Below are 19464 nucleotides of genomic sequence, written 5' to 3' on the forward strand. Positions count from 1 at the left end.
CGGCCCCAGCAGCCCCCCCCAAGCGTGGTGCGCGCCAAAGTGGTGTCTGGTAGCCGTGGGGGGGCTCTCTGGTGGCGGGTTTCCCCAGAGCACACTTGCACTGCTGCTGCTGCCAGGCAGGGCTGCTCGCATCCGTGTGGGCGGCGGCAGGGGGGGAGGGACAAGTCAGTCACACAGTGCAAGGAGTGATCTTACGCATCCTGAAATTACTGTTTCCTCCTGCCTCCCCAGCCTGCAGCAGTCCAGTCCAGTCGCTTGCTTGTTTCCCCCAGAATCGCTGCCCCACACCCCACCCTTGACCCATTTTGCACCACATCTCCAGCGCGCTCAGCGTGCCTTCTGGAGAGGGCTTCTCTCTCCTCTCTCACCTCACCATGCTGCCTCGCCTTCTTCTCAGCATCTGACTGAAGAGGTGGAGGTGGAGGGTAAGGTGCGAGAGAGAGTGACAACGCCATAAGTACAGCGAGATGATCTCTCCATGCCATGCTGCGTGCAGTGGCGGGTGGGCGGCGGCTGTAACCGACCCAGGCCGATCGCGATTTCGATTGCTTCTGGGAGGGAGGGGGGAGGGTGATTCGTCAATGACGACAGTATCCCAAAACCGCTCGACTTTTTTTTTCCCCCAGGCAGGCAGCAGCTCTACACAGCATTCCAAGGGGCAGGGGGGATCATGGGGGATGGGGATAGCTTCTTCCAGTGCACCGCACGAGTCGCGCCCGGCCCTAATAATAATATGGAGTCAGAATTAGTGTATTTAGTGTGGATACACAAATTCGACTTCATAAGGTCGAATCCACAAATTCGACTTAAGTAGATTCGAAATAGTCTTGTAGTGTAGACAAGGCCTGAGTCTTTATATAGTACTATTCCTTCTTTTTGTGTCTGTATCCAAATAGGGATCTTTTTGCTTTCTATTGTTCGTATAATTAATAGTACTTGAATACTTTGTACTTTGAATACTACTTAGAATCCATATTGTAGCCGTCTTTCAATATTTTGTACAAAAAATCCCACTCTTCCTCTTTAATATGTTTAATGATGATATCAGTTTAAAAAGTTACTGAATTGTATAAATGAGAAGAACTAGTCTGTGACCTTCAAACCAATTTTGAAAGTAATACTTTTTCCCATTTTTTCATTATCCTTCAAATCTAGTAAAAGAAAATAGGAAATATAATCAAGAAATAATATGTAAAGAATAAGGATCCTGGAAAAATGGTTCCCAGAAGAGGTTTCTTTTCAATTAAGATAATAATGAAGATGCTAGTTTCTTCCTATATGTCACACTTTCACATATGATGCAGTGTGATGGGTGTTAAATGACAATCCTGTATCCAGCTTATATGGTTTTATTTAAGAACATGTTCTTCTTCATGTGATGGTCTTTATTGTATTCCACTGAGGGTTTACACATGCACACAGAACTGGAGATTTTGAAAGTAGTAGTGACTGTTGATCCATGCATGCACCCTTGGCTCATTTCATGGTTTCACCTGAGGTCATAAAGGGTGGGACGGACCGACTGTGTCTCCAGTTCCTTCTCAGTGCCGCATGGTCCAGGTCAGAACTATTAGTGTCCTTTTGGATGTGATGTCATCCTCTTCCAGTCCTGCTTTGAGTACTCCACAAGAGCAACAGTCATCCTGATTGCCCCCTGCTGGCCCAGAAAGTTCTGGTTTCCCAAACTCCTCTGTATGTCCCACCCATCCCCCAATTCCCATCCCTACTTTCCACAAGCTACTGATGCAGCACAATGGCAGGATCTATCCCAAAGCCCAGATGCTTCACTTCAGAGCATGGTATTTGGATGGGCATCTTCTCTAGAACAGGCATGTTTGTCAGATGTACAAAACAATCTCTTGAGCACCGGGAAAGAGTCCAAAAGGCGTTCCTACTGGGCCAAATGGAAACACTTAGTCTCCTGGGTCCAACAGAAGGAGTTTTCTCCAGAAGCAATGGAGATTCTCCTCCTTTAAGACTACCTCCTGTCTTTGAAGACATCGGTTCTAGTCCTGTACTCTCTTAAGGTGCAGCTGGCAACAATTAGCACCTTCCACCTCCCTCCTCCCCAGAAGGACATTCTGTCTTTACACATACACTGATTGCTAGGTTTTGGAAAGGCCTCATCAGAACCTTTCCACCCGTTGACCCATCGCTCCCCAGTGAGACCGCTATCTTTTTCTCTCAGCATTAACAAAATCCATCATTCAAGCTTGACTTTGTGCTCTCTGTCCCTCTTTTCAATGAAAGTCACCTTCCTTTTTGTTGTCACTTCGGAGAGAAGGGTAGGTGAACCTGGGGCCATGATGGTGGACCTTTCTTTCACCACTTTCCATAAAGATAGTCTCCTTGCACCTGCATCTCAAATTTCTGCCAAAGGTTGTCTCCCAGTATGATCTCAATCAGCCCATTCACTTACCTGCTTTCTTTCCAAAGCCAGATGCCTCAGAATAGGAACGACGACTCCACTCCCTCAGTGTCCATCGGGCCTTGTCCTTCTACCTGCGACTGATCAGGAAATCTCCTCGACTGTTTGTTGTAGTAGCTGAAAGAGTTATAGGTTAGGCAATCTCTACACAGAGACTCTCCAAGTGGATTTCAGGATGCATTTTACACTCCATCAGTTATAGGGATTGCTGTAACCCTCTGGGTGTGGACCCATTCTACAAGAGCCTAGGCTTGGACCATCGCCTTCCTCCATGATGTGCCACTCTGGGACATATGTAGAGTGGCCACATGGAGTTCAGTGCATACCTTTGCTATGCATTATGTCTCAGTAGTGGGTGCCTCCTTCAGCACAACAGTCCTCTGCTCAACCATTCCATCTTCATCCTCGTACCCTCTCTCTACTGAGGTACTGCCTGTTAATCACCTTCAGTGGAATACATCACTCAGATAATAAGAGGTGGTTACCCACCTGTAATTGGAGGTTCTTCAAGCTATGTGGTCCCTATCTGTATTCCACTTCCTGCCCTCCTTCCTCTCTGCTGCAGGTCTGTTGGATTTGCAGTGGCGAAGGAACTTGAGACACTGTTGGTCCGCCCCGCCCTTTATCACCTCGGTCGAAACCCTGAGGTGAGCCAAGGGCGCATGCGTAGACTAACAGACAGTATTACTTTCAAAATCTCCAACTTCGGATGCATCATGTGCATGCGTAAAACAGTCAGTGGAATATGGATAGGGACCACACATCTCAAAAAACCTCTAGTTACAGGTAAGTAACCTCCTCGTTCCTGAGTGCAAATTAAATAGAGAAGACAAGTATCAGAGGGGTAGCCGTGTTAGTCTGGATCTGTAAAAGCAGCAAAGAGTCCTGTAGCACCTTATAGACGAACTTATGTCTGATAGTCTATAAGGTGCCACAGGACTCTTTGCTGCTTTTATAAAGAAGACAGTGAACTTTAATAAAATTTGCCTTTAAACTTCAGTCAGTAACTAAAAAACATATCCCAAGGAAATAAAACCCCTTAAAAATACAACATTCATCCTAAGATGAGTTTAAGAGGAGTCATTTTTTAGTCAGCCTCTAAAAGTTGTACCACTGGGTCAACCTAATAGTTAAACAACCACAAACATAAAGAAAAACCTTTTAAAAGTAATGTTGAAGGTCTGGTTGAATTCGCAGAACTAAGGAAAATTAGGTAAACCTATTGGACTCATGTTGTGATTAGTAATTACAAGACTCTTAGAACAGTATATGATCAGATGTAAGGTACTGCAATAGCTCGGTACAAAAGCTAAGGATGACATTTCAGCATTAACAGTGCTTTCAGGAGTAATACAGACATGTAATACTAATGTTCTGTAATTTTTATTCAGTGACAAATATACTATGCTGAAATCTGAAATGCCTTTTTGGTAAGACTCAAGCAATTAAATACATTAATCGTGATTAATCATGTTGTTAAACAATAATAGAATACCATTGTTTAAATATTTTTGGATGTTTTCTACATTTTCAAATATATAGATTTCAATTACAACACCAAATACTAAGTGTACAGTACTCACTTTATATTTATTTTTATTACAATTATTTGCACTGTAAAAAACAAGAAATAATATTTTTAAATTCACCTTATACAAGTATTGTAATGCAATCACTTTACCATGAAAGTTGAACTTACACATGTAAAATTATGTACAAAAAACAACTGCATTCAAAAATAAAACAATGTAAAACTTTAGAGCCTACCAGCAGAAGGTTCATTTTCTTTTTTGGTGGTTCGGGTTCTGTAGTTTCCACATCGGAGCATTGCTCTTTTTAGACTTCTGAAAGCATGCTCCACGCCTCATCCCTCTCAGATTTTGGAAGGCACTTCAGAGTCTTAAACCTTGGGTCGAGTACTGTAGCTGTCTTTAGAAATCTCACATTGGTACCTTCTTTGCATTTTGTCAAATCTGCAGAGAAAATGTTCTTAAAACAAGCAACATGTGCTGGGTCATCATCCGAGACTGCTATAATACGAAATATGTGGCAGAATGTGGGTAAAACAGAGCAGGAAACATACCATTCTCCCCCAAGGAGTACGGTAAAAAATTTAATTTACACAATTTTTTAACGAGCATCGTCAGCATGGAAGCACCTCTGAAATGGTGGCCGAAGCATGGAGGGGTATACGAATGTTTAGCATATCTGGCACGTGAATATCTTGCAACGCCGGCTACACAAGTGCCATGCAAACGCCTTTTCTCACTTTCTGATGACGTAAATAAGAAGCGGGCAACATTATCTCATGTAAATGTAAACAAACTTCTTTGTCTTAGCGATTGGCTGAACAAGAAGCAGGACTAAGTGGACTTGTAGACTCTAAAGTTTTATATTGTTTTGTTTTTGAGTGCAGTTATGTAACAAAAATAATTACATTTGTAAGTTACACTTTCACGATAAAGAGATTGAACCTATGGTACTTGTATGAGGTGAACTGAAAAATACTATTTCTTTTTATTTTTTTTGTTATAAATATTTACACTGTAAAAATGATCGTGAGTACTATACACTTTGTATTCTGTGTTGTAATATAAACCAATATACTTGAAAATGTAAAAAAAAATCCAAAAATATTTTATAAATTTCAATTGGTATTCTATAGCACAGTGCGATTAAAACTGTGATTAACAGCGATTATTTTTTTTATCTCTATTACTTTTTTTGAGTTAATCGTGTGAGTTGACTGCGGTTAATCAACAGCCCTACTTTTTAGGTTTTTCTTGTCTCTTTAGATAATAGGAGATGTATTTAAATAAATTCAGGCAAATATCCTCAGCATTAGAGTAAATAACAAATATGTAGAAAACATCTTATATTTCTGGTAAAGTGTTCTAATTTTATTTGTGAGAATTTAATTTAGGTTTTTTCTACTGTAATTCATACACTTGAGAGTTGATCAACTATCAGCTTCAGTTAGAGAACAAATAAATAGTTATTGATGATAATTGCAGTTGTTGAAATTAAGTATGTATTTCCAGAGACTCATTAGTGGTATTTGCATACTAATTCCAAATAAAATGTACCTTATTCTAACATGGTTAATTTACCTTCCTGACATTATTTTATGGCTATTTGCAAATGGGATTACCACTATAACATATTTTCTGTTTTTATTTTAAAAAAATAACGGACAAATATTCAGTATATTAGCTTCTAATATTCTTCTTAATGGACATTCAACATTATAGTTTTAAAATGTAACTTTTTATTGAAAACTTTTGGCAACAATCACATAGTCCTTGAATTCAAGAGGCCGCAGGGGTCTTACCCTTTGTGTGCTCCCAGGGGTTGTAGAGCATGACAAAGGGAGTAGGGCGGGAGTGGAGCCTGCAGAGCTAGCTGAGCATACTGAGGAGACAGGCTGCACCTATACTAAAGGAGGTGATTCACTGCTCAGAAATGGAAGAAGTAGAATAATGGAGATCCCAGTAATGGAGAACTTTCCTTGCTGCCACTGGGAAGTTCTAGAAGAGCAAAAGACGGAATGCTGCTTCTTAGCCACAAGTCTCTAGTGGACTTCTTCAAGTTTATCAAATTCCTGGAGGTTGGTATTAAAGAATGTGCTCATGAGCAGTCTAGGGACAGCACCTTCATAGCAAATACAGCACACTCCCTGTTCTAGCGATTGCATTGCCACTGGACTGTGAGGGTTCTCTCGTCATTCATATAAGTCTGTGACTGTTAGGTTTAGTTCTCCTCAGGAGTGGCCCTAGCCATTTTGCAAGCCAGGACAGAAGATGTTTTCACGTTGACCTTGTGTTCCCTCCATTGAATGGCCGAGGGGAGGGGGTAAGCTGGCTAATCAGTATGGCACCAGCTCCCAGAAAACAAAAGAAAAACAGCTGAGCAGTACAGTGCCACTTGGAAGAAGGCACCCAGGATGACTGCTTTGCTTGCCCATGCCTAGAATTGGTCTTGGCTATTAAGTATCTGGTAAAATGTACAGCCCCAGTGTGTAGGTCCATGAATAGCTATGATCACGTGCAGACTGGAGATGAAGCTAAGAAGAAAGGGCAGGTATAACAAAATCAAAAGAAATGTAATAGGGCTTGTCAAATAATATTCAGCAAAAATGTAAATGATTTTTTCTCTGGTATTTGAATAACGTCTGAGTTATTTAATTCATAGTTAGATACTATTTGGCAATTATGTTGTTCTACAACTTTTGAAATGCATTGAATACATTTACCAGATATTTATCTCTGTTGTTCAGTCAGATCTAGTATTAATTACATTGTCAATCAACTGCTATTTGATAAATTTTCAAAAAACATACCAATAAAATACAGTTCATATTAAAAACTACATGGCTGTTTCTCTGTTTAATTGCAAAAGACTTGGTGTACCAGGGAAGAGGTGAAACAGATGTATTTCATTTTAGATATGTCATAAGGCATGCTGGCACTTTTAAGTGAGGTTCAGGGTTCAACTTTGCTCTGGCATGAAGGGAGTAGTAGCTGCTTGTGGGCCTTTCTACGGAGAACACATGGAGAACGAAAGGGGTTGCTGGTGGATCTTTCCAGTAAGGGGAAGAGCCAGACCTGTTGTAGGTGCTTATGGAGAATCTGAAACTCAGTGGTTAACCATGCCTGAGGAGAAGGCTTGGACATCAGGGTTGTTCTGCGTAAGTGTCTGATTTTTTTTTCTGTTTGAGATTTGCTTAAACCAGATATTCCAGGAGTGCTACTTTCTAGGGAGTCAGTAGTTTTATTGTCATTGAACCAGACCCCAGAATCAGGAGGGGTAAGCATTGTCTGGAGTGGACTGGGGAAGCAGCTCTAGTTTACAAGTTACCATGTATTGAGTACATTTTTCAAATCCTTCCTAAAGGTAGCTTCTATAATTGCATTCAGTAGGAAGGATGGTTTAATTGACAGGGTGCTGTGCTGAGACTCAAGTCTGGGTTTCCCCCCAACACCTAACGCAAGCTTTGTGTGACTTTGGGCAAGTCGCTTAGGGAAAAGGACTTCTCTTCTTCCAGTGGGATGTTGTGAAGATAGAAATCCATTAATGATTATGAAGTGCTCAGGTACTAGAATGATGAGGATTATACAAATATTATTATTTGTTGAATTACTAGACAAATAATAATGGGGTCATTGACCAGGACCCCATTGTGCTAAGTGCTATACAAGCACAGAACAAAAATGATGGTTCCTACCCCAAAGAGTTTACAATCTAAGACAAGAGACAACAGATGGATATAGACAGATAGATGGGAATACAAGGTAACAATGAGACAGTATTGGTCAGTATGATAAGCAGTGATAGCAGTAGTTTAACAGTTGTACAAATTTTTGTAGGCCTCATGGCAAAGGAGAATTTGAAGGAGGATAATGAGGTATCTCTGCAGGTGTTTACTAGGACAGTGATTCTCAACCACGGGTATGTGAACCCCTGGGGGTACACAGAGGTCTTCCAAGGAGTACATCAACTCATCTAGATATTTGCCTAGTTTTACAACAGGCTACATAAAAAGCACTAGCGAAGTCAGTACAAACTAAAATTTCATACAGATAGTGATTTGTTTATACTGCTCTATATACTATACACTGAAATGTAAATGAAATATTTATATTCCAATTGATGTATTTTACAATTATAAAGTAAAAATGAGAAAGTAAGCAATTTTTCAGTAATAGTGTTCTGTGACACTTTTGTATTTTTATGTCTGATTTTGTAAGCAAGTCCTTTTTAAGTGAGGTGAAATTTGGGGGTTCACAAGACAAATCAGACTCCTGAAAGGGGTACGGTAGTCTGGAAAGGTTGAGAGTCACTAGACTAGGAGTTCTTCCCAAAGGTGTGGGGTGGAATCAGAGAAAGCACAACACAGCTTTTTTGAAAAATTAATAAGGAGGCAGTGGAAACCTATGTCATAGGCTGATCAGAGGTAAGAGTCAAGGTTTTGATAAAAGCAGCAAAGAGTCCTGTGGCACCTTATAGACTAACAGACATTTTGGAGCATGAGCTTTCGTGGGTGAATACCCACTTCGTCGGATGCAAGGTTTTGATAGTGAATGAGACATGATAGATATGGTTGGATTAGGCCTTGAAGGGCCTTGAAAGTGAAGACAAGCAGTTTGTTTAAAGAGAGAAAGAAGAGGAAGCTGATGAAGGGATGCAAAGAGAGGTTTGCCCATGGTCAAAGAGATGGATAGGAGAATGATCTCTGCAGCAGGATACTGAATTGATGTGAGTGGAGCAAGATTACATTTGTCACAGCCAGAGAAAATGATGTTAAAATAATCAAGATGTGAGGTGATGAGAGCCTGGACAAGAATTTAAAGTGTGTGGGTGGATAGGAAAATTTGTATCTTAGAGATGTTATGCAGAAGCCATCTGCAAAATTGAGATATAGTCTAGATGTGAAGAACATAAGAACAGTCATACTTGGTCAGACCAAAGGTCCCTCTGGCCCAGTATCCTGTCTTCTGACAGTTGCCAATGCCAGGTGCCCCAGAGGGAATGAACAGAACAGGTAATCATTGAGTGGTCCATCCCCCATTGCCCGTTCCCAATGCTCCTCTGCCATGTACATTGGCCAAACTGGACAGTCTCTATGCAAAAGAATAAATGAACACAAATCTGACATCAGGAATTATAACATTCAGTATCCAGTTGGAGAACACTTCAATCTCTCTGGACACTCAATAACCGACTTAAAAGTGGCAATTCTTCAACAACAAAAACTTCAAAAACAGACTCCAGTGAGAAACTGCAGATCTGTAATTAATTTAAAACTAGACATCATCAAATTAGGCCTGAATGAAGACTGAGAGTGGATGGGTCACTACAAAAACTAATTTCCCCCTGCTGATACTGACACCTTCTTGTCAACTGTTTGAAATGGTCCACCTTGTTTACATTGGCCTCATTAGCACTACCAACGTGATTTCCATCCCTTCTTGTCAACTGTTGAGAATAGCCGACTTCCACCTTAAATGAATTGGCTCATTAGCACTGACACCTCCCCACTTGGTAAGGCAACTCCCATCTTTTCATATGCTGTGTATTTATACCTCCCTGCTATATTTTCCACTTCATGCATCTGATGAAGTGGGTTTTAGCCCATGGAAACTTATGCCCAGATAAATTTGTTAATCTTTAAGGTGCCACAAGGACTTCTCGTTATAGAGGCTAGAGACACCATCCCTGCCCATCCTGGCCAACAGCCATTGATGGGACTATCCTCCATGAATTTATCTAGTTCTTTTTTGAACCCTGTTATAGTCTTGGCCTTCACAACATCCTCAGGAAAAGAGGTCCACAGGTTGGCTGACCTAGAGAGAGGTCTGAGTCAAAGATGATATTCAGATTACGGGCCTGACTGACAGGCACGATGGTGGTATTTCAACAGTGATCAAGAAAGGAAACAGAGGGGAAAAGAGAGGGAAGATTAAGAGCTCTGTTTTAGCCATATTGAACTTGAACTGATGGCTAGGCCTCTGCAAGAAGATAACAGAGAGACAGGCCAAGATTTTAGTTTTCATAGAATCATAGAAGATTAGGGTTGGAAGAGACCACAGGAGGTCATCTAATCCAACCCCTGCTCAAAGCAGGACCAACCCCAACTAAATCATTCCAGCAAGGGCTTTGTCAAGATGGGCCTTAAAAACCTGTAAGGAGGTTTTTCCACCACCTCCCTAGGTAACCCCATTCCAGTGCTTCACTACCCTGCTAGTGAAATAGTTTTTCCGAATATTCAACCTAGACCTCTCCAACTGAAACTTGAGACCATTGCTCCTTGTTCTGTCATCCGCCACCACTAAGAACAGCCTAGCTCTATCCTCTTTGGAACCTCCCTTCAAGTAGTTGAAGGTTGCTATCAAATCTCCCCTCACTCATCTCTTCTACAGACTAAATAAGCCAAGTTCCCTCAGCCTCTCCTCGTAAGTCATGTGCCCCAGCCCCCTAATCATTTTCATTGCCCTCCACTGGACTCTCTCCAGTTTATCCACATTCTTTCTTATCCACATCCACATCCTTCCCAAAACTGGACTCAATACTCCAGGTGTGGCCTCACCAGTGCTGAATAGAGGGGAATAATCACTTCCCTCGATTTGCTAGCAGTGCTCCTACTAATGCAGCCTGATATGCTGTTAGCCTTCTCGGCAACAAGGGCATACTGTTGACTCATGTCCAGTTTCTCATCCACTGTAATCCCCAGGTCCTTTTCTTGCTAAGTGACAATTCTGCAGAAAAGGAGGGGATTACAGTGGACAAGAAACTGGATATGAGTCAACAGTGTTTTTAGAGATAGTTTTTAGAGACAGGCTTTGAGTAGAGAATTAGATCTGTGAGTCATCAGCATAGCGATGGTAGTTGAATTTGTGTTTGCGGATGAGATTACCCAAAAAAAGGTGTAGAGGGAGAGTTGGAGGAAGGGGATCAAAGACAAAGACCTGTAGAACCCCCATTGAAAATTGGTAGGGAGGATGGAGAGAATCCTCCAAAGGGCATGCTGACATGCTTCTTCGACCATGGGATGCCGTTCTGGGAAGAAGTTCTGCTGGGAAGAGATTGGGCCCACCTCACCAAGAAGAGGAAGAATATTTTTGCGCACCAGCTAGCCAACATAATGAAGAGGACTTTAAACGAGGTTCAGTTGGGGTAGGTGACAAAAGCCCACAGATAAGTATAAAAAATTATCTTAACAGAGGGTTAGATGCAGGGGGCGGGGATTACAATAGGGTTGAAGGCAATGAGTGGGAGAATCTGATTAATGTTTTAGATGCCTATATACAAATGCAAGGAGTATGGGGAATAAACAGGAAGAACTTGATGGATTAGTACATAAGCTAAATTATGATTTAATTGTCATTGCAGAGACTTGGTGAGATAAGTCTCATGACTGGAGTATTTATATAGAGGGGTATGGCTAGTTCAGAAAGGACAGTAAGGGGGAAAAGGGAGGAGTGGTTGCATTATACATAAAGAATAGATACACTTCTCATGAGGTCCACAAGGGGATGAGTGACAGACCAGTTGAGAGTCTCTGGGTAAAGATAAAAGGGTTAAAAATAGGAGTGAAGTCCTGGTTTGGGGGGTCTGCTCTAGACCACCAGATCAGGAAGGCAAGGTGGATGAGGCATTTGTAACAACTGTAGAATTTGGTCAGTTAATAAACTTTTTAAATAGTTTACTTTCTCATCAAAGAATCCTGTAGGGTTTTTTTTTCCTCTCCCCATCTACCACCTCCACTTCCCTGCATGTATCTGCCTGGTCTCTTGCACCCCTGATTACTTCTCTCTCCTGAACTACATCATTAAGGAAACTTCTGGCTCTGGCACTGCAGCTGGCTCTTGTTCTATATCTACTGTTATCTCCTGGCACTGACCCTGCTGGTGACCTCAAGCTCTTCTCCTTTTCTTTGCATCCTTTAGTGGAAAGTGCTAGGTTTGCTTTTTCTCCTTTAATGCCACTTCTGCAGGTAGTCAGACACATCACTGCAAACCCTGTAGAAGCAGCTATAAAGCAGGAGCTTCAGCTAGCAGCTTGTGACCAGTAAGTACTCAGCAGGCCACACCAGTTACTCATACTGTTCATTGTATTGTTCAAAATGTTTTGCCCTTTGCTATCCTGATGAATTATTATGAGTAATTTCATATGTATCTACTCTGATTATGATCAAACTTTGCACTTCTAAGTTTCTCAGCCAGTGCCACAATTTTTCATACATTAATATATTCAGCAGTGATGTAAGGCAATATTAAAACAATTGTACAGATAAGAAACGTGAGGTGCAGAGTGGTTCTGTTGTTTAATCAAGGTTACACAGGAAGTGTGTATAGATCCCAGATCACCAATATGTTATCCACAAGACAAGCCTGGCCCTCCTTATTTTATATCATATCAGATGAGTCTAAACCTTTCTGCCCAAGTCAGGCTTGTCTAGAATCTATTCTCTCTAATAGCCGGGTTGTAATTGCAAGGGTCACTCTTGCTTCTCTACTTCTTTTGGATGAATTACAGAGTATATTTATCTCTCTGATAGAGAATGGAGTGTATTGTTTTGTTGATGTTACTCTAGATGTATTACAAGATGTGGGCAGTAGAGTGAATCAGAATACCAAGTCCACATTTTAAATCTTTTCTGTGGAAGAAATAAGATGTTTGTCTAGGTCTTTCTGCTAGCATTTCAAAGGTCATCCATCATCGATTTTAATACACAAACTAAGCAAAGAAGGTAATAGTTTGTAAGCTAACCACTATCTTTTTTTTTTTTACATTTAAGAGACATACAGATTTTTATATAGGTTTTTCCTCATTTTTTTTGCTCTTGTATCATATCCTCAAATATAAATCCTATAGAGTAAGAAAAGGAGTTTGACTAAAGCTTTATGTGTAGACTAAGTACTTCTGAAGAATTGACTTGCTATCTGTATTTCACACCTATTGATTGTTTATCCAGCACATCATAACATCTTTACCTTCAGCAACTACGCTTTTCTGTTGGATTTTATCCTACAATGGAGAAGGGTTTATTTGCCACAGAAGTGCAGCTTCTGTGTCAGCAGCTACACTTCTGTGACAAAGATCTGGGTAACTTCTCCCCACCCTCATTCACTCCACTTGAACAATTAAAAACATCCCAGACACTAAATCACAAAAGCAAGGAAATGAAAAGATAAGCCACCAAGCAATACAAAGCTGTACTCCTCCACACATCAGCAAACATCTTACCACTACCATAAACCACATACGTGGGCAAGTGTATTCTCTAATGTAACCACTTCTCTTACCCCAAAGGCTTTATAGGTTAAAACCAGCACCTTGAACACCACCTGAATTTTATATAGCAATCTTATAAAACTCTTGAAGTAGGGATGTTATATGCTCCCTGCTTGAAGTACTGATAATCAAGTAGGTGGCTGTGTTTTGCAAGTTTAATGTGTTTCTATAGCTCTCACCACAGTACAAGTGCACAGCTATGGCTACATATTTTAATGTAGTTTCCATAGGGCCAGAAAGGGAAGAAAATCAACTGCTGTCCCCACCTAGTCTCTTCTTTCATCATGTTCCATGAACCATGCAGAGAAGTGGATATTAGAAAACACTATTCCACTAGGAGGGTGGTGAAGCACTGGAATGGGTTACCTAGGTAGGTGCTGGAATCACCATCCTTAGAGGTTTTTAAGGCCATGCTTGACAAAGCCTTGGCTGGGATGATTTAGTTGGTGTTGGTCCTGCTTTGAGCAAGGGATTGGACTAGATGACCTCCTGAGGTCTCTTCCAACCCTAATATTCTATGATTCTAAGTCTTTACAGGGTCTGAAGGGAGATGGGTCTGATTTCTCTGTGCATGGATCTAAGGGACATGATGTAACTAATAATAGCTTCAAGATAATCCTTTATTTCTTGGGATGGTATTTCCACATCTCAAGTTAAATTTGTTGTGCAATTGACTGATTACTATAATTTCACTAGGAGGCTTCCACGTACACTACCAGCAGAAACCTTCACAAGACATTAGTGAAAAATCACCTACATGCAACTTGTGCCTTTGGTAGTACTGTCATACTAAGCATAACTGAATCAAAATGTGAAATACAAATGCCAAACTCCAAATCGCTCTTTTGTAAAGAAACATTCTTTAAACATTCTTTAAACATTCTTCTTAGCGAGCTGTAGCAGTGATCACTGGTGCAAAATTGACAAGTTACTGGGAAAAACCTTGCAGAGGGAAGACCAAGAGTAAGAATACGGTATTTAATAAAATTATCTTCTTGTTCATAGGGGCCGTGGAGGAGTGCCACCCCCACCAGCAGGTGTACCAAGAGGGGCACCAGCTCCCAGGGGAGTACCTTCCAGTAGAGGTCCAGTCAGTCGTGGTCGTGGACTTCTAGCCCCCCGAGCAAGAGGAGTACCTCTACCTGCAGGCTACCGGCCTCTGCCACCACCTCCAGCGCAGGAGACATATGGAGAATATGTAAGTGAAACCTTTCACCTACTTGTTGGTACCACCAAGCATAATCTTCATTATTCTAGTCACAGAAGATTGTGACTGTCATTTTAGAATTCAGTAGAACATCTTTAATCTGCACTTTACTGAACCCCACACCTGAAATCTGCACCAGATTTGGTGGTCTCTCAGCACTTTTAGAAAGATTTAACAGTGTACTGGATATCATATTCTTAAATTTTAGTATCTTTACAAAATACTCTATTACACTTTTCTATCATACCTTAAGATATAAATAAATCTAACCTGCAGTTGACAAATGAATAAAGTTATTCTTTTAATGAATTAGCCACTTTTTTCTTGTTTTACTAACCTATAACACTCAAAACTATGTAATGGGTCAGTTGTCTAGTTGTAAGTGTGAATTAATGAAGTTCTACTTAATAAGTTTAAGAAAAATGTTAAATTTTAGGTTCCAGTGCAAGTGGTTTAAAAACCATGCAGTCAGCCATATACTTCTTTTTCCTTATTTATAGGAATCAGGTTGTGTTATGTTTAAGCAGTTGAAAAAACTTCCATATGCTCAAAATATAATATAAAAATCTTATGAGAGATTTAAAAGAATTCTGGCTCTTGAAAGCTGAGTTGTAAGTCTCACATGTTCTATGAGAAAATAATGTTTTAATTTGTTTACAGTATAGGCGTTAAACATTTTAAATAAAAGATAGATGTTTGAGTTCAGGCATATTCTAAATTAGTTTATTTTTAATGTAGTATTCAACAGGTGCATGGCAAAGACTGTTAAAGAACAAACTTAATTTTGACTAAATACACAAAGCTAATGGTTTGAAAAAAATAGCTCATTAATCCATTAATTGTACAAATAAAAATGGGTTCAGTATTAAAGACATTACAGAAATTTGAAGGTAGATAGGTCAAGGGATTTTTGTGTTTGTTTGTTTATGAAAAGCTTTTGCACTCTGATGATATATTAGGTGATATCTGAGTTCAGGCCTACAGATTGGTCTGAGGATGTGAGTGTTTTATATCTCACAAGTGACCGCTCTGTAGTGGGAGTCTCATGTGGTCTTCCTTTGCCAGAAACAGCATATCTGATGGATTAGATCTTCAGTCTATATCACCCTTGCCCCCCTTTTCCTCCATCCACCACAAAAAAAAACCCACTTTCCTTTATATCACATAATCATAAATATGTGCCTGTAGTTTCTTGTAATTTTCTTAGGCCTGTGTAAAGAAAGAGAGTTGAATGTAGGCATTGGTTTAGTATCAATTGAATGATCAACAAAAAGGATTCTTAATAGGTTAATATAATTAATTAGCCCATATGACAAAGCATGTCCTGTTGCCATACCTGATAACACCTAACTGAAGGTTGATTGTGTCAAGGTGAGCAATGCATTCAGTAACTTATAATGTCTTTTAAATGTTCCTCATTAAATCTGTTCTCACAAACTATTCCCAAGGCATACTCTTCATTGCTGTTGGCAATATATGTTAGAAAATAAATTGGTGTTTGTTAATTAATACATACCTATTGCCTTTATCTGTAGCTGCATGTAGTATGGTAATGATTGGTAGGCTTGTCAGTATACTGAGGTACACCTAGCTTTGAAAAGAGAATTATTAGAAAACAATAACAAAGAAAATGAATAAGACACAAAGTAACTTTTAAATGAAATGTTCTCCAATACTATATAATTTGTCTTACAATAGAAAATGTTTGCGCTAGAATGGAAACACCATTTAAAACCATATTTTATACAATAGAGCCTGCTGTTTCATTTTTAACATTACAATATATTCCCAGACATAAACTGTGCTGTGATGAAGTTACAGTTGATTACATTTCTGTAGCTACAGGGTAAAAACATTAGAGAACTGTTCTGTTATGCCAAAACCATGATTTACACACCCAGGAGCTTCAGCGTTAAAAATAAACTTAAAAGAAATGAAAACATATTAAGGAATAGAAATGCACAGTTAAGGCGCTCAAACAGCCTTAACTCTGTCATGTAGTGACACTATGCAATATAGTTGCAATTATGATTAGTACATTTTAGTGTTTGTAGTCCAATATTAGGTTAAATTGAAGATGCATCATTTTTTTTGCCTCTCGGTGTTAGTGCAGATAGAAGTAAAGGTTGGTGTTCCTTAACTGTGCATTTTACTGACTTTGAATTGCTAATGTTTCTTTTTGAGATAATTACATCCCTGTAATGTTTTACCCTTTATTTACTGTTATATACTTAACCTTAACTCCATCATCTTCAAGTAATAGTCCACGTGTATTCTGCTTCTGGGTGCATATGCCCCATGTGTGAGATTAGATTCTTTAGACCAGCGATATCTGTTGGGACTGTGCCTAGGGCCTAGGTGCCCCACCACAGGACCTGGGCCGGCTCCAGACCCCAGCGCGCCAAGCAGGCGCGTGGGGCGGCATTTGGCTCCGGCGGACCTTCCGCAGTCATGCCTGCGGGAGGTCCACCGGAGCCCCGGGACGAGCGGACCTGCCGCAGGCATGACTGCGGAGGGTCCCCTCTTCCCGCGGCTCTGCTTGAGCTCCCGCAGGCATGACTGCGGCGGGTGCGTTGGTCCCGCAGCTCGGATGGAGCTCCCGCAGGCATGCCTGCGGATGCTCCACCAGAGCCACGGGACCGTCCGCAGCCACTTCTGCCCCAGCCGCGGGACCGGGGAAGGGCGGCGCGAGCGGCGCGGTGCGCCGCCCTGCTTGGGGCAGCGGAATTTCTAGAGCCGCCCCTGCACAGGACATAAAAAACAGCAGGCCCAGTCATCCCTTGGTTCCTTCTTACTGCCTGTGGCAATGAGATATAATTCCTGCAGTGTCTGATTGTCCTCAGTCCACCAGGTTTCTTTGATGACTATTATATCAATATCCTCCTTTATCACGAGGCATTCTAGTTCACCCATCTTATTATTTAGACTTCTAGCATTTATGTACAAGCACTTTAAAAACTTGTCACTGTTTATTTGTCTGCCCTTTTCTGACGTGTCCAATTCTTTTTTATGTGAATGTGTCTCCTCTGATCTGGCCCTTACATTATCCTCTTCCATCCTCTCCTCCTGACTAAAGCCTAGATAATCTCTATCAACAGACTCTCTTCTAAGAGAAGTCTCTGTCTGATCCACATGCTCCTCTGCGGCAGTCGGCTTTCCCCCATCTCCTAGTTTAAAAACTGCTCTGCAACCTTTTTAATGTTAAGTGCTAGCATCTGAATAGTGGGTGGGGAAAGTCAGATATGTTCCCCTATCAGGAATAGTATAGATTTGGAGCAGCATAAGGGTGAGAAATAGGATGTCCTCATTTATATTGAAGGTTAGTAACACCCTAGAGTAGGCTGAACTGGATGGCCCCAACCCCTTATGGTGAAGATATGAACAGTCTACTGCTACAGATGATTGTGAATATTATACTAGCTGTGCTGGGAAGGGAGGATGGCTGTGCTCTTGCAGTCCTTACAAGATTTTTTGTAATACACACACACACCATCACCTGGGGTTGGAGATCTACAAGATGTGGATGGGAAGAAGGTCATTTCTTTTGGATGTTCAAGGAGCTTCTAGGAACTGGGACAGTGCGTAACTGCCACTATCTCAAGGATGTGTTATATAAAGGATCAGTTTTTAAGGGAAGGAGCTTGTGTACGTTACCAGAGGATAAGAGATCAGTTACTCAAAGCAGTTATGTAACTTGCAAAGAATTTTTTTTAAGTGCATTATGTCCTTTTTCTTCTTGATGCAGAAAGAGGCCTGATAGGTTTGATTGAGTTTTAGGATTTTTCTGTTTGCTTTCTTTCTGAGAAATATCAAGGATGACAATTCTGGTATCTCTTGGTTTTGCGGCAAGGCCTCGGGGTATGGCTCTCCTATGATTAAAAAAAACCATGGCACCGAGTGTCAGGACCCAGGTCAGCTGACTCAGGCTTGCGAGGTCCAGGGTATAGAGCTATAAAATTGCAGTGTATATGTTCAGGCTTGGGCTGGACCCCATCCTCTAAGACCCTCCCTTCTGAATCTCAGAGCCCGGGCTCCAGCCCAAGCCTGAACGTCTGCATTGCAATTTTTAGACCCGCAGCCCAAGCCCTGCTAGCCCAAGTCAGCTGACCCTGGGCTCTGAGATATGGTGCTACATTTTTTTTTAAATTCAGTGTAGATGTACTCTGAGACTTTCTCACCCTGCTACAATTTTGTTACACTTTAGCCTGAGCCGTGCAAGCCTGAGTCAGATAACCCAGGCCAACTGTGGCCATGCCTGTGGGTCTTCTATTGCAGTGTAGACATACCCAGGGAGGTCAAAAGACAGGTTATTCGTGAGTTTTTGAACAGCTTATGAGAAGGGGTGAAAGAGATGGATTTTGAAGTAAACGCGTATTTTATCCAAAATACTACGCCATTCTAGGTACACTTGGCGCTAGGGGGCTGGACTAGATGGTCTCTTGAGATCCCTTCCAACCTTACATTTCTGTGATTCTATAAACTCCTCTAGATAGTTGTTTTGTCTCAAAAAAGGAAATCTACAATGAAATAGTGTGTATATGAGCAAATTCCAGGCAAAGATTGTTTTCAGCCCAGTGAGGGCCTTGTAACACACAATGTAGGGCAGCTGGTTGTGGATGAGGATTTCATTTCTAATCTTAGTTGTTTGTGATGGTCTGCTGTTTCTTCACATACAATTCAGTCATAGAGAAGTGGTATTCTGTTAAGTGTACTTAATATGCAACTGATTGACAAGCTCAAAAGTGGATTCGATTTGGATTCCTTACCAGGTAGTATAAACCTCAGTGCGACCTCTCTACTGGCTCAGTCAGAGAGTAATAATTTCAATTTACCTGTCAAAGAGGTGGCCTTGAATATTGAGTTTTAAGTGCTGGCTTAGTGGTTGTACATGGTTTCATACTATTAAATTGATTTATTGATGTATATGGCCTCCAGTCTGTTTAAGACTTGCATCTTTAGGAGGTACAGTGTTACAGAAAAGCAATCTGTGCACTTTCCTATAACTACAATCAAAACATGTCCTGTTCATGATTTC

The 19464-nt window shown here is 40.9% G+C and overlaps 1 protein-coding gene across 1 annotated transcript in view; it reads left to right on the plus strand.

The window, feature by feature from the left end:
- Positions 1 to 19464, plus strand: part of KHDRBS3 (KH RNA binding domain containing, signal transduction associated 3) — a 202254-nt gene that overhangs the window by 130192 nt on the left and 52598 nt on the right. The window contains exon 6 of the mRNA XM_039527237.1: positions 14228 to 14420. Within this exon, the coding sequence (XP_039383171.1) occupies positions 14228 to 14420 (193 nt within the window). The remainder of the gene's footprint in view (positions 1 to 14227; positions 14421 to 19464) is intronic.

The sequence above is a fragment of the Mauremys reevesii genome, linkage group 2 (genome assembly GCF_016161935.1).
Source record: "Mauremys reevesii isolate NIE-2019 linkage group 2, ASM1616193v1, whole genome shotgun sequence".
Lineage (NCBI taxonomy): Eukaryota > Metazoa > Chordata > Testudines > Geoemydidae > Mauremys > Mauremys reevesii.